The 19,848-nt window shown below is 32.1% G+C and overlaps 1 protein-coding gene across 1 annotated transcript; it reads left to right on the plus strand.

The window, feature by feature from the left end:
• Nucleotides 6,400-16,696, plus strand: LOC109334402. The gene is made up of 9 exons (XM_019570202.1): nt 6,400-6,679; nt 7,278-7,414; nt 14,233-14,993; nt 15,107-15,239; nt 15,312-15,514; nt 15,644-15,746; nt 15,843-15,930; nt 15,981-16,411; nt 16,607-16,696. Exons 1-9 carry the CDS (start codon nt 6,400-6,402, stop codon nt 16,694-16,696), a joined length of 2,226 nt encoding a protein of 741 aa, XP_019425747.1.

A 19,848-nucleotide genomic window follows, 5' to 3' on the forward strand; every position in this document is an offset into this window, starting at 1 on the left:
AAAGTATATTATCTTGTCCTCCTCATTTATAATTTGACTCTCCCTTGAAAAATATATTATGTAAACAAGATATATTGTGTCAATACAATCTATTAGACAAATAATATACCCTTCAAAAGACTAACTCATCACAACTTTAACTCCATCTATGTAACAAATTATTCTTATTTTTCTATAAGAAATTTTTTAAAGAATAGAAGTGATGGATCATAATCAATAAAAGAAAATGTTTGAATGCATGACATACCAAGAATGCATGTTGTGATAGTGCCAAAATTTTGGAATACAAATGAAAATATATATCAATGATGTAGGCAAGTTAAAGAAGCTGTGAAATGAGTGATATACAAATGACATATTTATGGTATTACCGAAACTTGGAAAGTATGGTTTCTGAAGGAGATGAAGAACAGAGATTCGTAAAGCATGGATTCAGTGTTATAAATTGCGGTTGCAGTCGCAATAGCGGTTGCGGTTATTATGATTGCGGTCATTGTGATCGTTGCGATGCGGATTGCTGCCATTGCGGTGTGAATTATTTTGTGAGAAAAAACATATTTTTGACATCAATGTGGCCTGATGCGGTTCCGTTGCGACCCGATGCGGTCCAAATGTGGTCTGATGCGGTTGCATCGCGGCCTGTTGCGGTCGCATCACTGTGAATCGGGATCACACTGCAATTGCGGTGTGATGCGGTTGCGGCGGTCACAGCAACCGCAATATTGCGGCCGCATCGCGTGATGTGGTCCGCAATTTGATACACTACATGGATTCATTAAGGATATTAGACACATGGATATGAAAAGCTTAGGTTCTTAAGGACAGTAGGCATGGAGGCGTGAAAATTTTAGATTATTTAAGAACTTCATACATCAAACACGAAGACATGTAAAACATGGATTTTTTAAAGCAAAAGGCGCAATGAAATATAAAGTTGGAATTTTTCCTTAAGCGCATATTAAAATCATAGATTATTTTTAAAACACGAGGGATGGAGACCTATAAATCTTGAACTCTCCTCTCTCTTTAAGCATATTACAACCTGAGACCTAAAAAGCATGAATTTTTAAAAGCATCAGGCACGAGAGGTCCTTTAAAGCATGGATTTTTCCGTAAGCGCATTAGGCATATGGATATGAAAACATATATTTTCTTTAAAATGTGGGGCACGAGGACCGGTAAATATTATAATCATTTCTCTTTAAGCACGTCATGCACATCGACATGAAAAACATAAATTTTTAATAGCATTAGATATGAGGACTTGAAAAGTCATTTTTTCTTTATGCTTTGTTTGGTAGAGGTGATTTAAGAAGGAAGAGAGAAAGAGAAGAGAGATTGGTCATTTCTCTCATTTGGTAGAAGGGGTGAATAGGGAGGAGGGAGGAAAAATTGTATGGACCCCACATGAAAACTCTTCTTCTCCCTTGTAGGAAGAAAATGAAGATTAAGTGTATTGTTTTTTATTTTGACAATTTTGCCCCCCTTCTTTTTTTTATCGACATCTTTATCCTCATCTTTTTTTATTTTAACATATTTTTCCCTTTCTTTTTTATCATGTTATGTTTGCCATATTTCTTTGATTATAATCTAACTATTATTTATATTCATTATTTATCTCTAAATATATCTTCTACAAAATATTATGAGTTACTCATAGACCTAAAAATATTATTTTTGTGTGTTTTCATCACTATTAAGGTAGTTCACATTTAAATACTAACTAATTTATTTAATTAAACATTTCAATTTTATTTCAACATTTTTTAGACACTTTAATTAAATCCATATATTTAAACATTGATATAAAATTTTATATTTACTATTAACATTATATTTTTAACATTTTAAACTAATATTTATTTTTAATTTAGAATGAAAAGTATTATTAATATGGCCAAGGGTAAAGTTGTCTATTTCATAGGTGGAAAGTGAAAGTCTTACTCTCTCTATCTTCTCTTTCTTTCATTTTTCTCTTCAACCAAACAACTCACAATTCCACTTTTTCTCTCACATTTTTCTTTCTCCTCATCCTCTTTCTCACCTCTTTCTTTCTTCTCAACTTCTTCTCAACAACCAAAGGAAGCCTGAAGCACTTGAGGCATGAAGATTTGAAAAATATAGATTTTTTTTAAGAGAAAAAGATGTATGCACTGACAGTGTATGATTTTTATACACTATCATTGTATCATCACCATTGATTTTTTATTATTGTTGACTTTTCATAAAAAGTAATCCAAATGAATGGTAGATAATGAAGTGCATGTGTATAAATCTTTACAATGTCAATGTATATATTTTACACTCTTTTTTTTAAACATTAGGCAAGGGGTTTGTAAAACATATTAGACACGAAATCATGAAAATTACAGTAATTTTAAAACATTAGGCACTAGGACCGAAAGAGCTTAGATTTAACATATATTGTGATTGAATGATGTGATGTTATACATGAACTCAAAAGATATGCATGAATTATGGTAAGAGATATTATTTGCATGAGATATGATGTGATGCCATGAGAGACAAATGATATCACGTATAAAATAAGTAATTGATGCTTATTTGAATGAAATTGAATGGGGTATAAGACTTGTATGGATGAATAAATGCTCCAAGGAATGTGTTCTTTTTGTTTTTAATAAGCTTGATCACATGGTGACATGTTTGCTTGACTAGTGACGTACATTGGGAAGAGCTCAAAAACCACCCTACTTCACCTAAAGACGTCTTTTCATCAAGGTAGTCAATAAATCTGACTAGTATCATCTACAGAAGAAGAACTAAATTAAAAACACTAACCCCAAATTATGCATGATACAAATTTCTTCCATTATCATAATAATGACCCAATTTAAGGTTTTAAATAACTTTTTTCCAAATATATCGACCATAAAATTGCGTTATTGTACAATAGTATAACCCTAAGTTTTCTCATCAAAGAAATAACTCAAACTCTTTGTAGAATTCATTTTTACTTCTAGACAAAATTAGGTGTTTACAATATCAAATACTTACTATTTGAAGGTAGGGGAATTTTAAAAATTTAGGTGCAAAGCAATTAATAATTAGGTGTGATTAAGATTTGCACAATTGTAAATAAAATCACACCCTTAAACATGTTAGTTAATTACCTTCAATGTAATCGGTCAAGAGACTCAAGACATAAGGTTGTTGTAATTAAGTGCCTTAGTGGCTACTGAACCTTGACTCCAATGTCAATCAAAGATTAATCATAAACTTTTATCTTATTTTAAAATTAACTCAATTTCGTAAATACAAGTTTATTACTTGGACAAAAAATACATAATATTTTGAGTTTGTTGTCGTACTCATACAGACATATACCCACTAAAGTCCTAAATAGAATAGAGGAATTATAGGATTCCCTAAGTATATATATTTTGCATTTCTCAATGAATAAAAGTACCACAAAATTATTCTTTGAAACCATTTCTACATGGTATCAGAATATATAGGAATCAGTGGCATGCTGGTTTCTTTGGGTAATTTTTGATGGCTTCTTCTAATAAAAATAAATCTTATTCTGAGACTTCCACTACTACCCATAATGAAGTGTTCACCCTTTAACGACTTGACGATACAAACTATGTTTAGTGGTTGTTGAATGCGCAAAATAAAACCAAGAGGGAAGAAAACATTAGGGTTACATCACCAGATCAAAGTCGACACCAAAAAAATAAGGAACCGGATGAATATGAAGCATGGGAGGATGAAAATTGCTTGGTCAAGTCTTGGCTTCTGGACTCTGTGACCAAAGAAATCAGATCCCTCTTCATTCGCTTAGCTACGACAAAAGAAATTTGGGAGATTGCGAAGGAGACATACTTAGTCAGCTAAGATGCATCTAGAGCATATCAATTGTATAGTGAGGTAATCTCTGCTCAACAAAATGGAATATATGTTCTTGCATATATTGGCAAATTGCAGAGGTTATGGCACGAGTATGATGTTATTAAAGATTGTAGCATGGAATGCACTAAAGATATTGAGAAGTATAACAAGATGGTAAGTTCTCAACGAGTTTATGTGTCTTTGGTTAGTCTGGATTCACAATTGGATGGAGTTCGTGGTCGTATCCTTGTTACCACTCCCCTTCCAAATGTTCAATCAGTTTATGCAGAAGCAAATCGCCAGGATGTTATGCTAGGCAGTGAGTCTACTGAGGGGTTTGCCTTTGTTGTCAAAAAGTATTCTAAGAAATGATTCCTCAAGTGCACCCACTGTAATGGGGATAATCACGTTGTGGAGACATGCTTTCAACTCTATGGCTATCCAGATTGGCATCTAAAAGGTAAAACTACTTCCAATAACGAGGCAGAAAATGTTAAAAGTCATATTGCTACTACTACTGGATTTGTAACCTAGTCAAGTATTTTCTAACTCTGCCTTTAATCTTTATGTTGTTACTAAGGGATTGGATAATTGATTCAGATGCTAGTGACTATATGACTTGTGACCCTCACATATTTACTAATTTTCCTCCTAGTAGTTCAAAAGCATTCATTACTAATGTCAATGGAGTCTCCTCTCATATTGAAGGTGTTGGTACAATATCCATCTCACCCTTCTTATTAGTACCCAATGCTTTGTTTGTTCTAACATTGAATTATAATATTCTCTCTATTAGTAAATTAACCAAATCACATTCATGTGTTACTATGTTTTACCCAACCCATTGTTTTTCAGAACATGCATACGAAGGAGAGGATTGGCAGTGGTAGACAAAGTGGAAGGTTATATTATCTTGAAAATGTTTCACAACAAACTCATGAAGGAGGAATGGCTTGCAAGTGAGAACATACAAGATAAAAATAATAAAAAGGAAATTTCGCTATGACATACACGATTGGCACATCCCTCTTTTGGTTATCTGAAAAAATTGTTTCCATTGTTATTTCAAAAATGCAATATTTCAAATTTTCTTTGTGAAACTTGTGTAATGGTGAAAAGCCATCATACTATTTTTCCTTTAATCAATAAAAAATTGTGTTTTCTTTCTCATTAGTTCACACAAATGTTTGAGGGGCTGCCCTACACTCAACACATAATGGGAAAAAATGGTTTGTTAGTTTCGTTGATGATTCTACACAAGTAACTTCGGTATATTTGCATAAACATAAAAGTAATGTGTGTGGTGTATTTCGTTCCTTTTATCATATGATAGTTACACAATTTTACACATGTATAAAGTTCATTAGATCAGATAATGGAGGGGGATATTTTAGGATTGAATTAATAGAGTTTATGAACTCTAAAGATATTTTGTATCAAACTACATGTCCTTATTCACCCCAACAAATTAGACTGACTGAGAGAAAAATAGACATATATTAGAGGTGACAAGATTACTTTTATGGGGAGAGATTATGAACTCCGCGGTTTATTTTTTGATTAATCGAACCCCTTCTATTGTGCTTAACTTTAGAAGACCTCTAGATGTGTTGTCTAATCATTGTGTTCTTCCTCCCCTAATTCACTTAATACCTCATATTTTTGGATCTATTATATATGTCCACTTACACCCAGATCAACGAACAAAGCTTGAAGAAAGAGCTATTAAATGTGTTTTTGTTGGGTATGGATCAACTCAAAGAGGTTATCGTGCTTACAATCCAACATCAAGGAAAATTTATATTTCTATAGATGTGACTTTTCATGAAGGTAAATATTTTTATGTTGATTGTGCACTGCAATGGGAGAATATGAGTGAAGTTCAACATCAAGGTGTTAAAATTTTTGATATTGATACACAATTATATTGTGAAGATGAATTATCTTGTAAGAATCACTCTGCAGGAAGTAAGCCAATCCTAGATATTGGAACTTCACGTTTTGATAAAACATCTCCTCTCGATCAAAACCAATAAACTCAATCTTTTCCACGGGTTCAATGTGATTCTTCACATGTATCTCTTGACCTTATCCTTGATAATACAATTATAGATGAAGTGAGTCTTATTTTCAATTCTATAATTAATTCTTATTTGAATGAAACTAATCATGAAATTGATCTTGGTTTACCTGAGACCAACAACATACCTAACATTGAGTCTACTATTGTCCAATATAATCTTCCACCCCGTTCTAACTGTAGTCAACCTCCAACCAGATATGAACTTGACCTCCAAGCCAAAATTAAACATCCCATTAGTAAATATGTGTCATCTCACAAGTTATCTCACTCATACGCATTATTTGTATCTCAATTATCCTCAATGTTTATTCCTAGTGATGTACATGAAGCTTTGGCAGATCCTAGATGTACATTTGGGATCTTAGGTCTTTACCAAGAGGGGAGAAAGCAGTGGGATGCAAATGAGTTTTCACAATTAAAACAAAGCAGATGGAACTATTGAGATATATAAAGCATGATTGATGGCTAAAGGTTATATTCAGTCTTATAGTGTAGATTATCAAGAGACATTTGTGCTGGTAGCTAAACTCAACACCGTGAGAATACTTTTGCCACTAGCAGCAAACCAAGATTGGCCTCTTCTTCAATTTGATGTGAAAAATGTTTTCCTGTATGGAGAAATTTCAGAAGAAATTTATATAGATTCCCCACCAGGCATGGCAGATTCAAATGGAATGAAGGTTTGCAAATTAAAGAAGGCTCTATATGGATTAAAACAGTTCCAAGAGTATGGTTTGGAAGGTTCACTAAGTCTATGGTGACTTTTGGTTATAGAGCAAGTAATTCCGATTACACCTTATTTTTGAAGAAAATAAAAGGTAAAATTATTGTTTTGATTATCTATGTAGATGATATGCTAATTACAGGAAATGACTAGAATGAAATTTCTAGTTTACAACAATATCTTTCATCTGAATTTGAGATGAAACAACTTCGAAACCTCAAATATTTTTGGGGTATTGAAGTGGCTAGATCAAAGCATGATATTTTCCTATGCCATATATTCTTGATTTATTATCTGAAACTAGGTTGCTTGGGTGTAAACTAGTTGATACACCAATTAAACAAAATCACATCCTCTTTCAATGTTTAAATTATGCAACCACAGACACGAGAAGGTACTAGAGGCTGGTGGCAAAACTATTTACTTGTCTCATACACGTCCAAATATTACTTATGCAGTGAATATAGTAGTAAATTTATGCATGATCCACGCAAGACTCATATGGATGTTGTTGAGAGGTTTTTGAGATATTTTAAGTCCACCCTTGGAAAAGGAATCTTGTTCTCAAATCATGGGAACTTAAAGGTAGAAGGTATACTTATGCTGATTGGGCAGGTTCAAAAAATGATAGAAAGTCTACCTTTAGATATTTCACCTTTGTAGGGGGGAATCTTGTAACTTGGAGGAGTAAAAAACAGCCGGTAATAGCCAGGTCTAGTGCTGAAGTAGAGTTTAGAGGAATGGCACTAGGGGTATGTGAACTTTTGTGGGTACGAAATATTCTTTCAGATTTGGATTTTAAACCTAAGGAGACTATGAATTTGTATTGTGACAATACATCAGCAATAGCAATTTCCCATAATCCTGTCCAATATGATATAACCTAACATGTGGAGATTGATAGACATTTCATCAAAGAAAAGCTTGAAGCTGTAACCATTTGTAAGATCTAAATTCTAGTTAACTGATGTTCTCACCAAATGAATGATAAGCAAAGTGTTTAATCAATCTTTATTCAAGTTGGGAATGTGTAATATCCATGCACCAACTTGAGTGGGGATGTTAAGATTAAAAAATATTCTATTACTTAATTTATATTAGTCAATTATTCCTTTAGCTACAAATTAGGGATTTGTAAGTCCGTGAGATAAGTGTACATATATTATTCCTAAATAGAATAGAGGAATTATAGGACTCCCTATATATATATATATATAGTATTGCTCAGTGAATAAAAGTATCATGGTATTGTTCTTTGAAACCATTTCTACATAAAGTTCCCATATTAGTGAAGCAAAGTGTGGGGGAAGGTAAGTCTTGCCATTAGTGGTAGAGAAGTTATGTATGAATAATTTTACTAAAATATAATAATAAAATGGCCATATTGCCACCACCAACCCAATTTTCACCAACAACATAATTGAGAAAGAATCAATATAGGAAAAGTAAAGTTTTTCTTTTACAGTCTTCTCGTTGTATGTAAAGAGTAAAAGCATTACATCATATTATTTTTTCTTTTGATAAATTCCCTACTCTATTACTCTCTAGTACCGGAAAAGGTGCATCTCCTACTGTGACATGCATGCCAATTTCTGGCTTTATATTATGCAAACTACTTCCAACTTTCAAATGAAAATTAATACTTAACATGTTTGAAGGAGTTAGCTAATTATGTGGTTAGCTAATTATGTGGTTTGAGAATAAGTTAAACTTGTAAATCTGAGTATGAGAGGAAGCAACACATCTTTTAAACATGGATGATGATTGATGAGTGTTTAGTTTTTTAATTGAGAGTAGAAAAACCTCCAAATAACACTTCAAGATTTGGTTATTTGTTTTCATTTAAAAAAAAATCAACTGTGCTTATCTTCTTAAAAGATTGCAACCTTTTATGATTCCTTTGGTTTAAGGAAGAAAAAGGTAGGAGAGAAGTTAAGAAGATAAAGTATGAGTAGAGTGAATAAAGTGAGAAAGATGATGAATTTAAAGGGTTATTTAGTATGAGAGAGAAAAGAGAAAGAAATGAATTTTTGTATGAATTAACAATAGATCCTTGTTATATTAAGTTTTGGAAGATATTTTGAAGGGTAAAAATGTATTCTACAAATACAACACTCTTCCAACCATTTTCTCACCTAATGAGGAGAGAAACAAAAAGTGGTGGGACTCACTTAATTTTGCTCCCTCTTTCCATTTTCTACACTCAGCCAAACACGAGAAAAAATGAACTCTCTCTTTCTCTATCTTCTTATCTCCTTTCCTCTTCATATAATACCAACCAAATAAGGGTTTAATGTGTTGTATAAAATAGATTAAATTTATTTATAAAAACAACAAAAATTGAAGAACCTTAAGGGAAAATGGCATGATTTGGCCAGGTCATGAAATTTATATCAAACATATATGTGGAAGAAAAATATACACGAGGAAGTTGATGTACAATATAACTATATATTCAGAACCAATAATTTAGGAATAAATGTACCTATTGAAGGAAATTTTATGGTGTTCTTAACCCACACATTGAAATAAACATGAATTTATTTGTGTCTAAAATATATATAATGTAAAACTGCATATAAAATAAGTGTTCGGTTGTAGTTACTAAATCTTTAAAGTTGTTCTTTAAAATTATGAAAACTCTACGCATATATCATTCTAAGACTAATATTTATTATCAACTCTTTGAACCAATGGAACAGAAAATATAATAGTCGAAAACTAATAATTTATTACACACAAAACGGTTTTGTATATATGTAGCAAAAAAAAAAGAAGAGAAAAAATTGCGCATGACATTATAATTACAAAGAAAGCACATTGTGTCAATATCTCATTTATTGTCTCTTTCTTCTATTTAAAGAATACACAATCAGTAAGAATATATTTTCTCTAATAGGTACACATGCATTTTGGAGTGAGAGAAATATTCCTCACTTCTTTTGGCATACACATATAGAGGTGTCAAAATGGGTTACCCGGACATGTTCGGGTTAGCCCACATCGGGTTCGGGCTAAAACGGGTCGGGCTAAAAAGTTCGGATACAATTTATGCATGTTAAATTATAGTCCAAATCCGCCCTAAGCGAGTTGCGGATTATGGCGGGTCGGACCACATAAACTAAATTTTTTTAAACATATTTAATCTATTTAATAAAATATGTATAATTTGATATTAACGTATAACTTTTTTAACATATTTGTTATGTCAATGCAACCAAACTTATAGATCTAATGCCTTCTGTTTGAATTAAGACATGATGTTAAGTCCACGTGTATGATTTTTAACATAATTATTTTATTAAATCTCTCATTTCTATTGGACTCTCACTCTATAACATAATATAATTTGTAACTTCACTTTAATATATAAACATTTGGATACTATCAAAAATATTATCTTATGTATGTTCTTTGTCAACACTTTCATTGCTAGCTATTATATTAAATTTGGTTGTATGGAGTTCTCTATGATAAACAATTTATGTTGATTTTAGTTTTGTTGTCAACGTTATTTTCTTTATTATGTTTTTGTGCTAAAATTTAAATCTAATTAAATACACAATAACATAATACTTATTATATATTTTTTATTTATTATAAGTTGTTTTGTAAATTTTTATTTAATGTGTATTACCAAGCCAAAAGTCCAAAAAATATTAAAACAAATAAGTAAAACGGGTAGCCCGAAGCTGCCCGGGTAAGCCCAGCCCGAGCTCGTATTTAAAATAGCCGGGCCGGGCTAAAAAGCCCAAATTCAATAAAAAGTATCTAAAATTATACCTAGTTCCTATAAATTGACAGCTCTATATAGATATAACTACGTTGGTGCACACTGCCCGCGAAAATAATTTTGCCCCCTCACCATTTCTATAAAAACATGTCATATTTATGTTTTATATATATATATATATATATATCCTCTTCAAGTGGTACTTGTTGATTGAAATGATTAAGGGTGAGCAAGATCCGACACGACCCTTAGACCTGTCTCGACTTAGGGATGGGTCTGACCTATCCAAATAAGTAAAAGGGCAGACCCGGTTAAAAGGGATAGACTTGTCGTCAAAAAAGGACGGATTCAGGTCTATATCCGGATCACCCGGCTTGTCCCTTATAGTTATATATCAAGAATAGTTGAATAAGTATATATTAATACCCATTAGGTTCAGCCCACATAACTCAAATACCTAGAAGCCCATACATGAATCTTGATTGATAGAAAACCATTTAATTTTTAATTTTTGTATACTTTGTGTGAACTCTAATTTAAGTTTCATTTTTCAGTTAATAGCTAGTTATTGTATTCGTTTTTGTGTGAACTTTTGAGTATTGGCATGTTGTTGTCATTTAGTTCTCATAGTTTTTTATCATTTATAAGAACATTTCAACATATGTTGGCACTTAACAGTTTAAATTGTTCTGAAATTTTCATTGTCTTCTATAATTTTCAGTCGCGTGATTGTAATACTTTGTAGTTTGAAGGATGCAATTTACGGTTTGTAGTTTATGTACCGATGTATGTGGGATGCAGGTTTTAGTTGAGTTTATATACAGATTATGACAATTTTGATTTTGCATGCTTAAATATTTGAGAAAAAAAATCTACGTTTTTAATTTTGTCCTTTTCCAACCCGGATCCGTCTCTATCTTGACTCGTCATATTTTGGACATGTCCCTCACGCGTCTCATCCTAATTAGAAACGAGTTCGGGTTAAAAAATTGATCCGATCAATATTTAGGGACGGGTGAGAGACATGTTTAACTCGTCTCACGCTCACCCTAGAAATGATGCAAACCAACTATCATACATCATTTCATCAAACAACATCATCATTCTTCTTTTATTTTTTCAGGCACAAAATAATGTTTCTAGAATGTATTTTTCTATAGTATTTAAATTCTTGGTGCTAGCAAAGAATTAAAATAATATTCCATAAAATTATTTCGATCAAATTAAATTCTCTAATTTAATTATAAAATAAAATAATTATTGAGCAAAGATTACAACATTTGTTAGTGTGTGACCTCGTAGGTTCAATACTAAGCTAGTAGTAAATTAACTAAATTAATTTACTAATTAAAGTTGGCGTCTAGCAATACTCCTTAACGACCAGATATCATGAAGTAATATAAATTTTACTTTCAAGAACCACTAGAAGATTAATTAAAATATTTTCTTTCATTTTTATAGCTCTGAGCTAACTTTAAAGTATGGTACAATTGTCAAACTTTAATAAGTTATCATGATAACTCAAAGAAACTCATTTCTTTTATTCATTGTACTACATTGGCCAATGTCTTATTTTGAGCTGAAACTCATTACCAAGAGTTGATGAATTCCTTCTTGATTAATCGTTAATACTAGAAGTATTTAATCATACACAATATTTATTCAAATAACGTCCTCAAACATTATGTATCCGAAATCAAAGTATGATAAATAACATGTCAATTACTATGTTAATCTCATGTCAAAGGAAACTATTTCATTTCTTCTTGAGAATTTCCTATTGACAATTTAAGGTAATCTCAACCATTAGAAATTCTCAGTTGAGTCAGTTCAATGATCATATCCACATATGCATCATCTATATGCACAATTTAATAAATGAGATCTATTAATATTTATCTAATAAGTTCTATCACGCATATATTGATCTACTCGAGTCATTGATGTCTTACTCTCAATGATTCTATGACCAAGTACAATTTAGACAAAAAATTATGAAAGACATGTTTCTCATTATTATAGTCTCTATTATAACAATAAGTTTATACTTTTTAATCAAGGACCTTATCATATAATTTACTTAATTAAATAGCAAATATGATAAAATAAATAAAAGTGGATTGAATCTTGGGCATAAATATATAAATATAAGAATATATTTCCAACAACTATTCATTATGGTGCCATGATAAACTCATTTTATATACTTATTTTTTGTATGATTTGAGTTAATTGGGTATGACATTGAATATAAATTGATATCATTTTATATACCTATTTTGCAAAGTCTCACATTGTTAAACTCTCACATTAATTTTCTCACTTCTTCTATAAATAGATATCTTTGACCCCAATATTCAACACCAATTAGCAATTCACACAACTCTACAACAAAAACTAGTGGAATACATTCTTTCACTTTTGTCTCTCTCTAGGAGGATTTGATATTCTTTAGATAAAGTGTAACATTTTATAATCGAAGGTGGCGTCGTTGCATTAAGCATCTAGACAGATCTGACAACGCAACTTGTCATGATTCTCATTATGAAATATAGCATAATCAACCTCTTTATAAATAGATGATATCTCTCATAAAGAAGTTTAAATTTATACTTTCACTTATACTCTTGCATCCTTATATATTTATTGACTTCTCTTTACATATCTTCACTCATAATGACTTAAGTGTGAGAGTCAATTTTCAAATACTCGCCCAGGCAGTCCAAGGCTGACTCTTACCCGGATCCAGCAGACAAACCAACATTTCAGTTCTACCTCCTCCATACATAAAAATAGGGTAGTTCATAAGTAGCATCATTAGTTTGATGGTAAAGAATATGGTATCCAATGAATTGTGTCTCTCTAGAAGTAAGGAGGTTGGGGAGTGTGGTTAAAAGAAGGGAGTTGAGGAAAATTATTAAGTTAAATAAGGTGGATTTCATTGGGTTGTAGGAGACAAAATTGGGTGAGTGTAATGATTTGTTGTGTAGTAATATTTGGGGTTCTTTGCACTTTGATTGGGAGTGTATTAATTCTTAGGGGAGATCGGGTGGTCTCTTATGTATTTGGGATTCTACTATTTTTTCCAAGATAAACAGAATAAAGGGGGACATGTTTATTGCTATTCAAGGTGTGTGTGGGCTGAATCAAATAGAGTGTTGTATTGTGAATGATTATTCTTCTTGTCATTTATTGAGAAAAAGACAATTGTGGGCGGATTTGCTTTCTTTAAAAGAAAGTTTGGGTATAAATCGTTGGTGTTGCTTTGGCGATTTCAATGCTATAAGGTTGCCCTTAGAAAGGAAAGGTGGAATTGGGGTAACTAATATTTTAGAAATGGAGGAGTTTGATAAATGGATAACCGATATGGAATTCATTTATCTTCCTCTTACTGGTAGGAAATTTACTTGGTTTCAACCAGGCAGAGGGTGTATGAGAAAATTGGGTAGATTTTTTATCTCTGATGAGTGGTTTGTTTCTTGGCCAGAGTTCTCTCAATGGGCTCTCAAAAGGGATTTTTATGATCACTGTCCTATCATCCTTAAAAAGCATAGCGTTAGGAGAGCTGCTCCTCCCTTTAAATTTAATAACGCTTGGTTATCTCATGAGGGATTTGTGGTTGTGATAAAATACTCGTGGACAGAGTCGGTGGAGGGGAGATGGCAAGCTTTTGTTGTGAAAGAGAAGCTTAAACGCTTGAAATCTGCAATAAAATGTTGGAGCATTGAGAATTTCGGGTGTTTGGAGAGGAACTTTGAGTCTATCTCTAATGAAATTCTCAACATCGATCCAGATTCCTTGACTTTGAGAAATAATTTATTAGCTAATTTGTGGTAGACAGCTTTGGTTAAAGATGGCTTACTTTCCCAGAAAGCTAAGTGCAATTGGCTTAAGGAGGGAGATGCAAACACTAGTTACTTCCATGCTTGTGTGAATGCTAGAAGACGAAGGAATCAGATTTTAGGAATCTCGATCAATGGTGTTTGGTGTGAAGACAATGATGATGTTGCTTGTGGTATCTCAAATTATTTCAAAAATACGTTCAATTGTGATAACTATGTCCTCCCAACTTTAGATGGAGTTGATTTTCAGAGAATTTCCAATTCTCAATTGGATAATATTAGTGGGAATTTCACTACTGAGGAAATAAAAACAACAATGTGGAGTTGTGCACTAGAAAAAATCCCAGGGCCAGATGGCTTTAATTTCAAATTTTTCCAAGAATTTTGGGATACTATCAAGGATGATATCAGTTTGTTTTTGAAAGAATTTCAGGTAAACTGTAAACTTCCTAAAGGCCTTAACTCTTCTTTTATATCTCTTATTCCTAAGGTCCTCAATATGGTTAGGATTGAAGATTATAGGCCTATTTCTTTGGTTGGTTCCTTGTATAAAATCATTGCCAAAGTTCTAGCCGAAAGGCTTAAAGTGGTGCTGAGTTTGGTGATTTCCCCCTCTCAACCTGCTTTCTTGGGAGGTCGAATTATTATGGATGCTCCTTTTATTATTAACGAAGTCATTCATTCAGCTAAGAAGTCTCCTGAAAAGTGTTTCCTTTTCAAGGTGGACTTCCAAAAAGCTTATGATTCTGTGAATTGGCAATTCATTGACTACTGTTGGATAGGCTTGGTTTTTCTATCAAGTGGAGAAAGTGGATTCAGTGTTGTCTTTCCACCACTTCAATGTCGATTTTGGTTAATGGTATTCCTAGGCATCAATTTTCAGTTTCAAAAGGTATTCGCCAAGGTGACCCCTTGACCCATTTCTTGTTTTTAATGGTGGTAGAGGGTTTTGCTGGGTTGATTAGGATGGCAATTTCTACTGGGATTTTTGAAGGGTACAAGGTGGGTTCTTTGGGAGTTTAAATTTTTGTGCTACAGTTTGCTGATGATACGATCCTTATTTGAAATTCTAAGGAGAGTAATATTTGGACTATCAAAAGCATTCTTAGATGCTTTGAATTAGTCTCTAGTCTTCGAGTCAATTTGAAAAAGAGTTCTTTGATGGGAGTTAATATCCTAGAATCTAGGATTGGGGCTGCTGCAACTTTTCTGGAATGTAAAGTGGGTTCTATCCCATTTAATTATCTTGGTATTCTGGTTGGGGCAAATCCGAGAAGGTACGCATCCTGGAAAGTTGTTATTGATCTTATATCTAAAAGATTAGCTTCTTGGAAAATCAATCATTTATCTTTTGGGGGGAAATTGGTTCTTATTAATGTTGTCCTAAATAGTATTCTAACTTACAGGTTGTCGTTATATAAAGCCCCTAAGAAGGTCTTATCCAAGTTAGAAAGTATTCAACGTTCTTTTCTTTGGGGTAATAAGATAGGGGGTAGAGGAGTAGCTTGGGTTTCTTGGAATGAAATTTGCAAAACAAAAAAATATGGGGGTCTTGGTGTTAAAAATTTGTCTATTTTTAATAAAACTTTTTTGCGTAAATGGAAGTGGCGGAGAATTCAAGAGACAAACTCTTTGTGGGTTTCATTGTTAAATTCCAAATATGGTGATAGTGTGAGAATTATTCCGTCTAGAGGTGATTCCTATTGGTGGCAAGATCTTGGTTCCTTATCTACTCTGTTCAAGGGACTATAGGGGCTGAGTTTGAAGGGAACTTATCCAAGGAAATAGGAGATGGAAAGAATTCGGGTTTTTTGTTGAATAATTGGTGTGGATCTCAATGTTTGAGGGATTTGTTTCCAAGGTTTTTTTTACTTGCTGAAGACAGGGATGCTCGTGTTGCGGACTGTGGTTGTTGGGTGGATAATAATTGGTTGTGGAATATTAACTGGCATAGAGTTTTGCTACATAGGGAAGAAATTATTGTGAAGGATTTATATGATGTCATTTCAGGTACTGATTCATGGAGATGGCATAGGGATTCATCGAGTTCCTTTATAGTTAAGTTAGTCTACATAGATGCAATGGAGAGTTTGATAACAAAGGAAAATACTTCTTCTCAATCGGAATTTAACTTTCTGCTGCACCACTGTTGGAAGACTAAGGCTCCCTCCAAGGTGTGTTATTTTATTTGGAAATTGTTGAGGAGTAGGGTGGCTTCTAAGTTGGCCTTATTTAAACGTAATATTTTACTTAGGGAGGATGAATTGCTATGTGTTGTTTGCTTAAGATATCCTGAAGACCTTGATCATTTATTTCTCTCTTGCAATTGTGTCATGGATGTGTGGTCTGAATTTTATGCTTGGTTGAAGCTTCCTTTAATTATTCCCCAATTTGTTACTGCTTCCTTAATCATTCATGATTCGTATTGGAACGCTGACAAGGGGAGTAAATTTTGGTGAATGTTGTGGTTCTGTGAGGTTTGGTCTATTTGGATGAGGAGGAATGAAGCGACTTTTAATGGCAAAGAAAGTAATCATTCACAGGTGTTACACACTATCCAAGTTAGCTCATGGCTTTGGTATTCTGCTTGTTGTGGTTCTAATTTTTTTCCTTTTATGCAATGGTATTTAGACTCTTGGTTTTGTATTCTTAATCATTGTATTAGAAACAGATCCTAACTCGTGTATTGGGTAGCACCCCTTGTACTTTTTAATGCATTTCTTTTGCTGTCTCAAAAAAAAACTATTCTTTCATATAATTTGAGGTCCATTATTAACATTCTTATTTTAAAAGAAATGCATTTTTTTATTAATCTTAAAACATGGTTAATCCAGTAAGACCCAGAGAACAAAAGTTTGATTACTTGTCTAAAAAACCCTCTAAACTACAGTGATTATCATTAATTTTTCGGATGACCGATCAAAAGTAACAAATGGTCGACTCTTTCAAACTGGAAAGGTCGTATTCATATCATAATAATAAAGTGATGGATAGGGATGACAATGGGTACTCGAACTTGTGAGTACCCACAAAAAATACTCGCAATGAGTTAGGTCTATGTACGTGTTTTGGACCTGTGGGTAACATAAGACTCGATATTTTAATATTTGTTGTTGGATGGATCTGGGCAATTAGGTACTCAGACTCACAGATACCCAGACCCGCTATTCCTTCCTAAATAAATAAATATATATTGTTAATGATTAATATTATATTGTTAATTTATAAATGTGATTGTTATGTTGTTAAACATTGATGTTATATTGTTATGTAGTGATGTGATATTATGTGGTTAATTGATATGTATAACCTAATATTTTGTTGATTGGACAATTCTTACTAAATCAATTTTACATCAGAATGTTGAAATAGTTGATTTAAAATATATTTAAAACTTTAAATATGTTTTATAATTTTTTCTGTGGTTGATTATCTCAATAATGTATAAAATTATAGGAAACAAAAACACAATTACATAAATTACTTACAATTATTTTAATGTATTTTGAATTTGTGGGTACTCGCAGATTCACTAAGTACCCAAGGACAGGTTGATAGCAGACTCAATGGATATCAACATGAATCTAAGGCGGGTCCGCGTCTAAAAATGATGCAACGGGGTAGGTTTAGATAATCCACTCATTGTCATCCTTAGTGACGGAGCTCGAAAGAGTCCATGTTATAAATAATAGTGAGGCAACTATATCATTGGAGAATTTTAAGAGTTGAAGATTCATTCTTCAACACTCAATTGTTATAGCTATTCATTACATCATCAATTGATCTGAAACCCTATTAATTGTATTTATTTCAAATTATAACTTCGAGATTAGAATTTTAAACAACATTGGACTAAGTCACATCAATCAAATCCATATATTGAATACAAATTTAAATATTATATATGTGCTTGTAATCCTATTCTTCAATAAGAATAAGATGTGTGATAGTGATTAGAAATGTTATACTTTCATACATAAATTATGACAACATCGTGATTTTCATATATTTAACCTCCCAAAATGTCACATCTGAATATGCATCAAGTTCTCCATCAATTACTTAATAATGTAAAAGGAAAAAGACAAACATATATAAATCTACTCATAATATAAGATTTTTATATTGAGTAATTTATCGTTCATTCAAGTTTAAACATTATTCTCTCTTTAATATGTAATACAAATTGAATGATATTATTTTTTGATATAACTAAAGGAAAAAAGAATCATCTCCTCTAATGGAGATGTCCAGTTCTTGATTTTATATTTCAATTCAAGAATAAAAGTGTCATATTATTATATTTAAATGATAAAAATGTTATATCATTATATTTTTTCATGTTGTTTTTTAGGTATTTGTCTCTTCATTATAAGAAAATATCATAATCCAACAAAATATATCTTCTCACCCTATGGGTAAGTAATTAATTATTTGAGAATGTGTGATTCTCCCTTCTAATAAGTATCACTCTCATGAATTAAACCTTAACCTTTTTAGACTAGTTGGAGATCTAATAGAGCTTATACCATTAAATCAATGTCTTTTTAATAACTGGTGAATAATATATTAATTAACATCAATTAAGGTTACTTAGAAAACAAATTTTGTATTTATACCCTTATTACTAAATACCACTTATAACTTCCATATGTTCTATCCCACTATTACTACACTGATATAGAAAAGGAAGGGCCAAAGAGATAAGAGATCCAATTATCAAACAAAAAGTTGTCAATCTAAACGAACATATCAATGTTTTTAAGGAAGAAATATATTTATATCCTTTGTATAACAACATATAAGTATTTATACTATTAATAAAGGCAAAACAAGAAATAACCACTATCAGAGTATAATTTTTATATTTTGTAAACTCTTTAATTAATAACTAATATAAATTTCAACACATTACTTCTATTGTTCTCATTTTTTATATTAATATATCATTATCTTCTACACATTCTCTTATTTATGTCTTCACTCTTTTTTTTTTGTTTCCCACAAATATCCTCGCACATGAGCCAATTCTGTCGAGCCAAGAACATCCATAAGTATGTGGGACTAACTCTTCCAGTGGGTATTTTTTCCGTCCACAAGACTCGAACTCGAGACCTTGCTTAAGAGGAATCAAACATGTATCACTTGAACCAACACACATTGAATCATATATTTAATTTCTTATATTTAAATAGTTTTTTTCTTAAATGTTATAATATGAAGATGATAGATTCTATATCAGAAAAAATAAGAATGTGGGTCAATCGACACGGAGTGTCGATCAACATGCTAGTATATTATAAAAGCCAAGTAATGGCTAACACCATCACAAGTGGATAAATAACACGCAAAAAATGTAAGCAAATGCTAAAACAACCTATTCATATTTGCTACAAAAAACTTTTTAAACGCCATAATCACACTAGGGATAACAATAAAAACCGAACTCATGGGTACCCGTCTGAACTCAATCCAAATTTAATGGGGAAAACCCATTGTGAATGGGTTCGGGTTTTACCCGGTTACAATTCTCAAGTTCAAGTTTGAGTAATACCCTACCCCGAACCCGCCCCAAACCAAAATAATATATTTAAAATTACACAATTATATA

Source organism: Lupinus angustifolius, chromosome LG01 (assembly GCF_001865875.1).
Source record: "Lupinus angustifolius cultivar Tanjil chromosome LG01, LupAngTanjil_v1.0, whole genome shotgun sequence".
Taxonomy (NCBI): domain Eukaryota; kingdom Viridiplantae; phylum Streptophyta; class Magnoliopsida; order Fabales; family Fabaceae; genus Lupinus; species Lupinus angustifolius.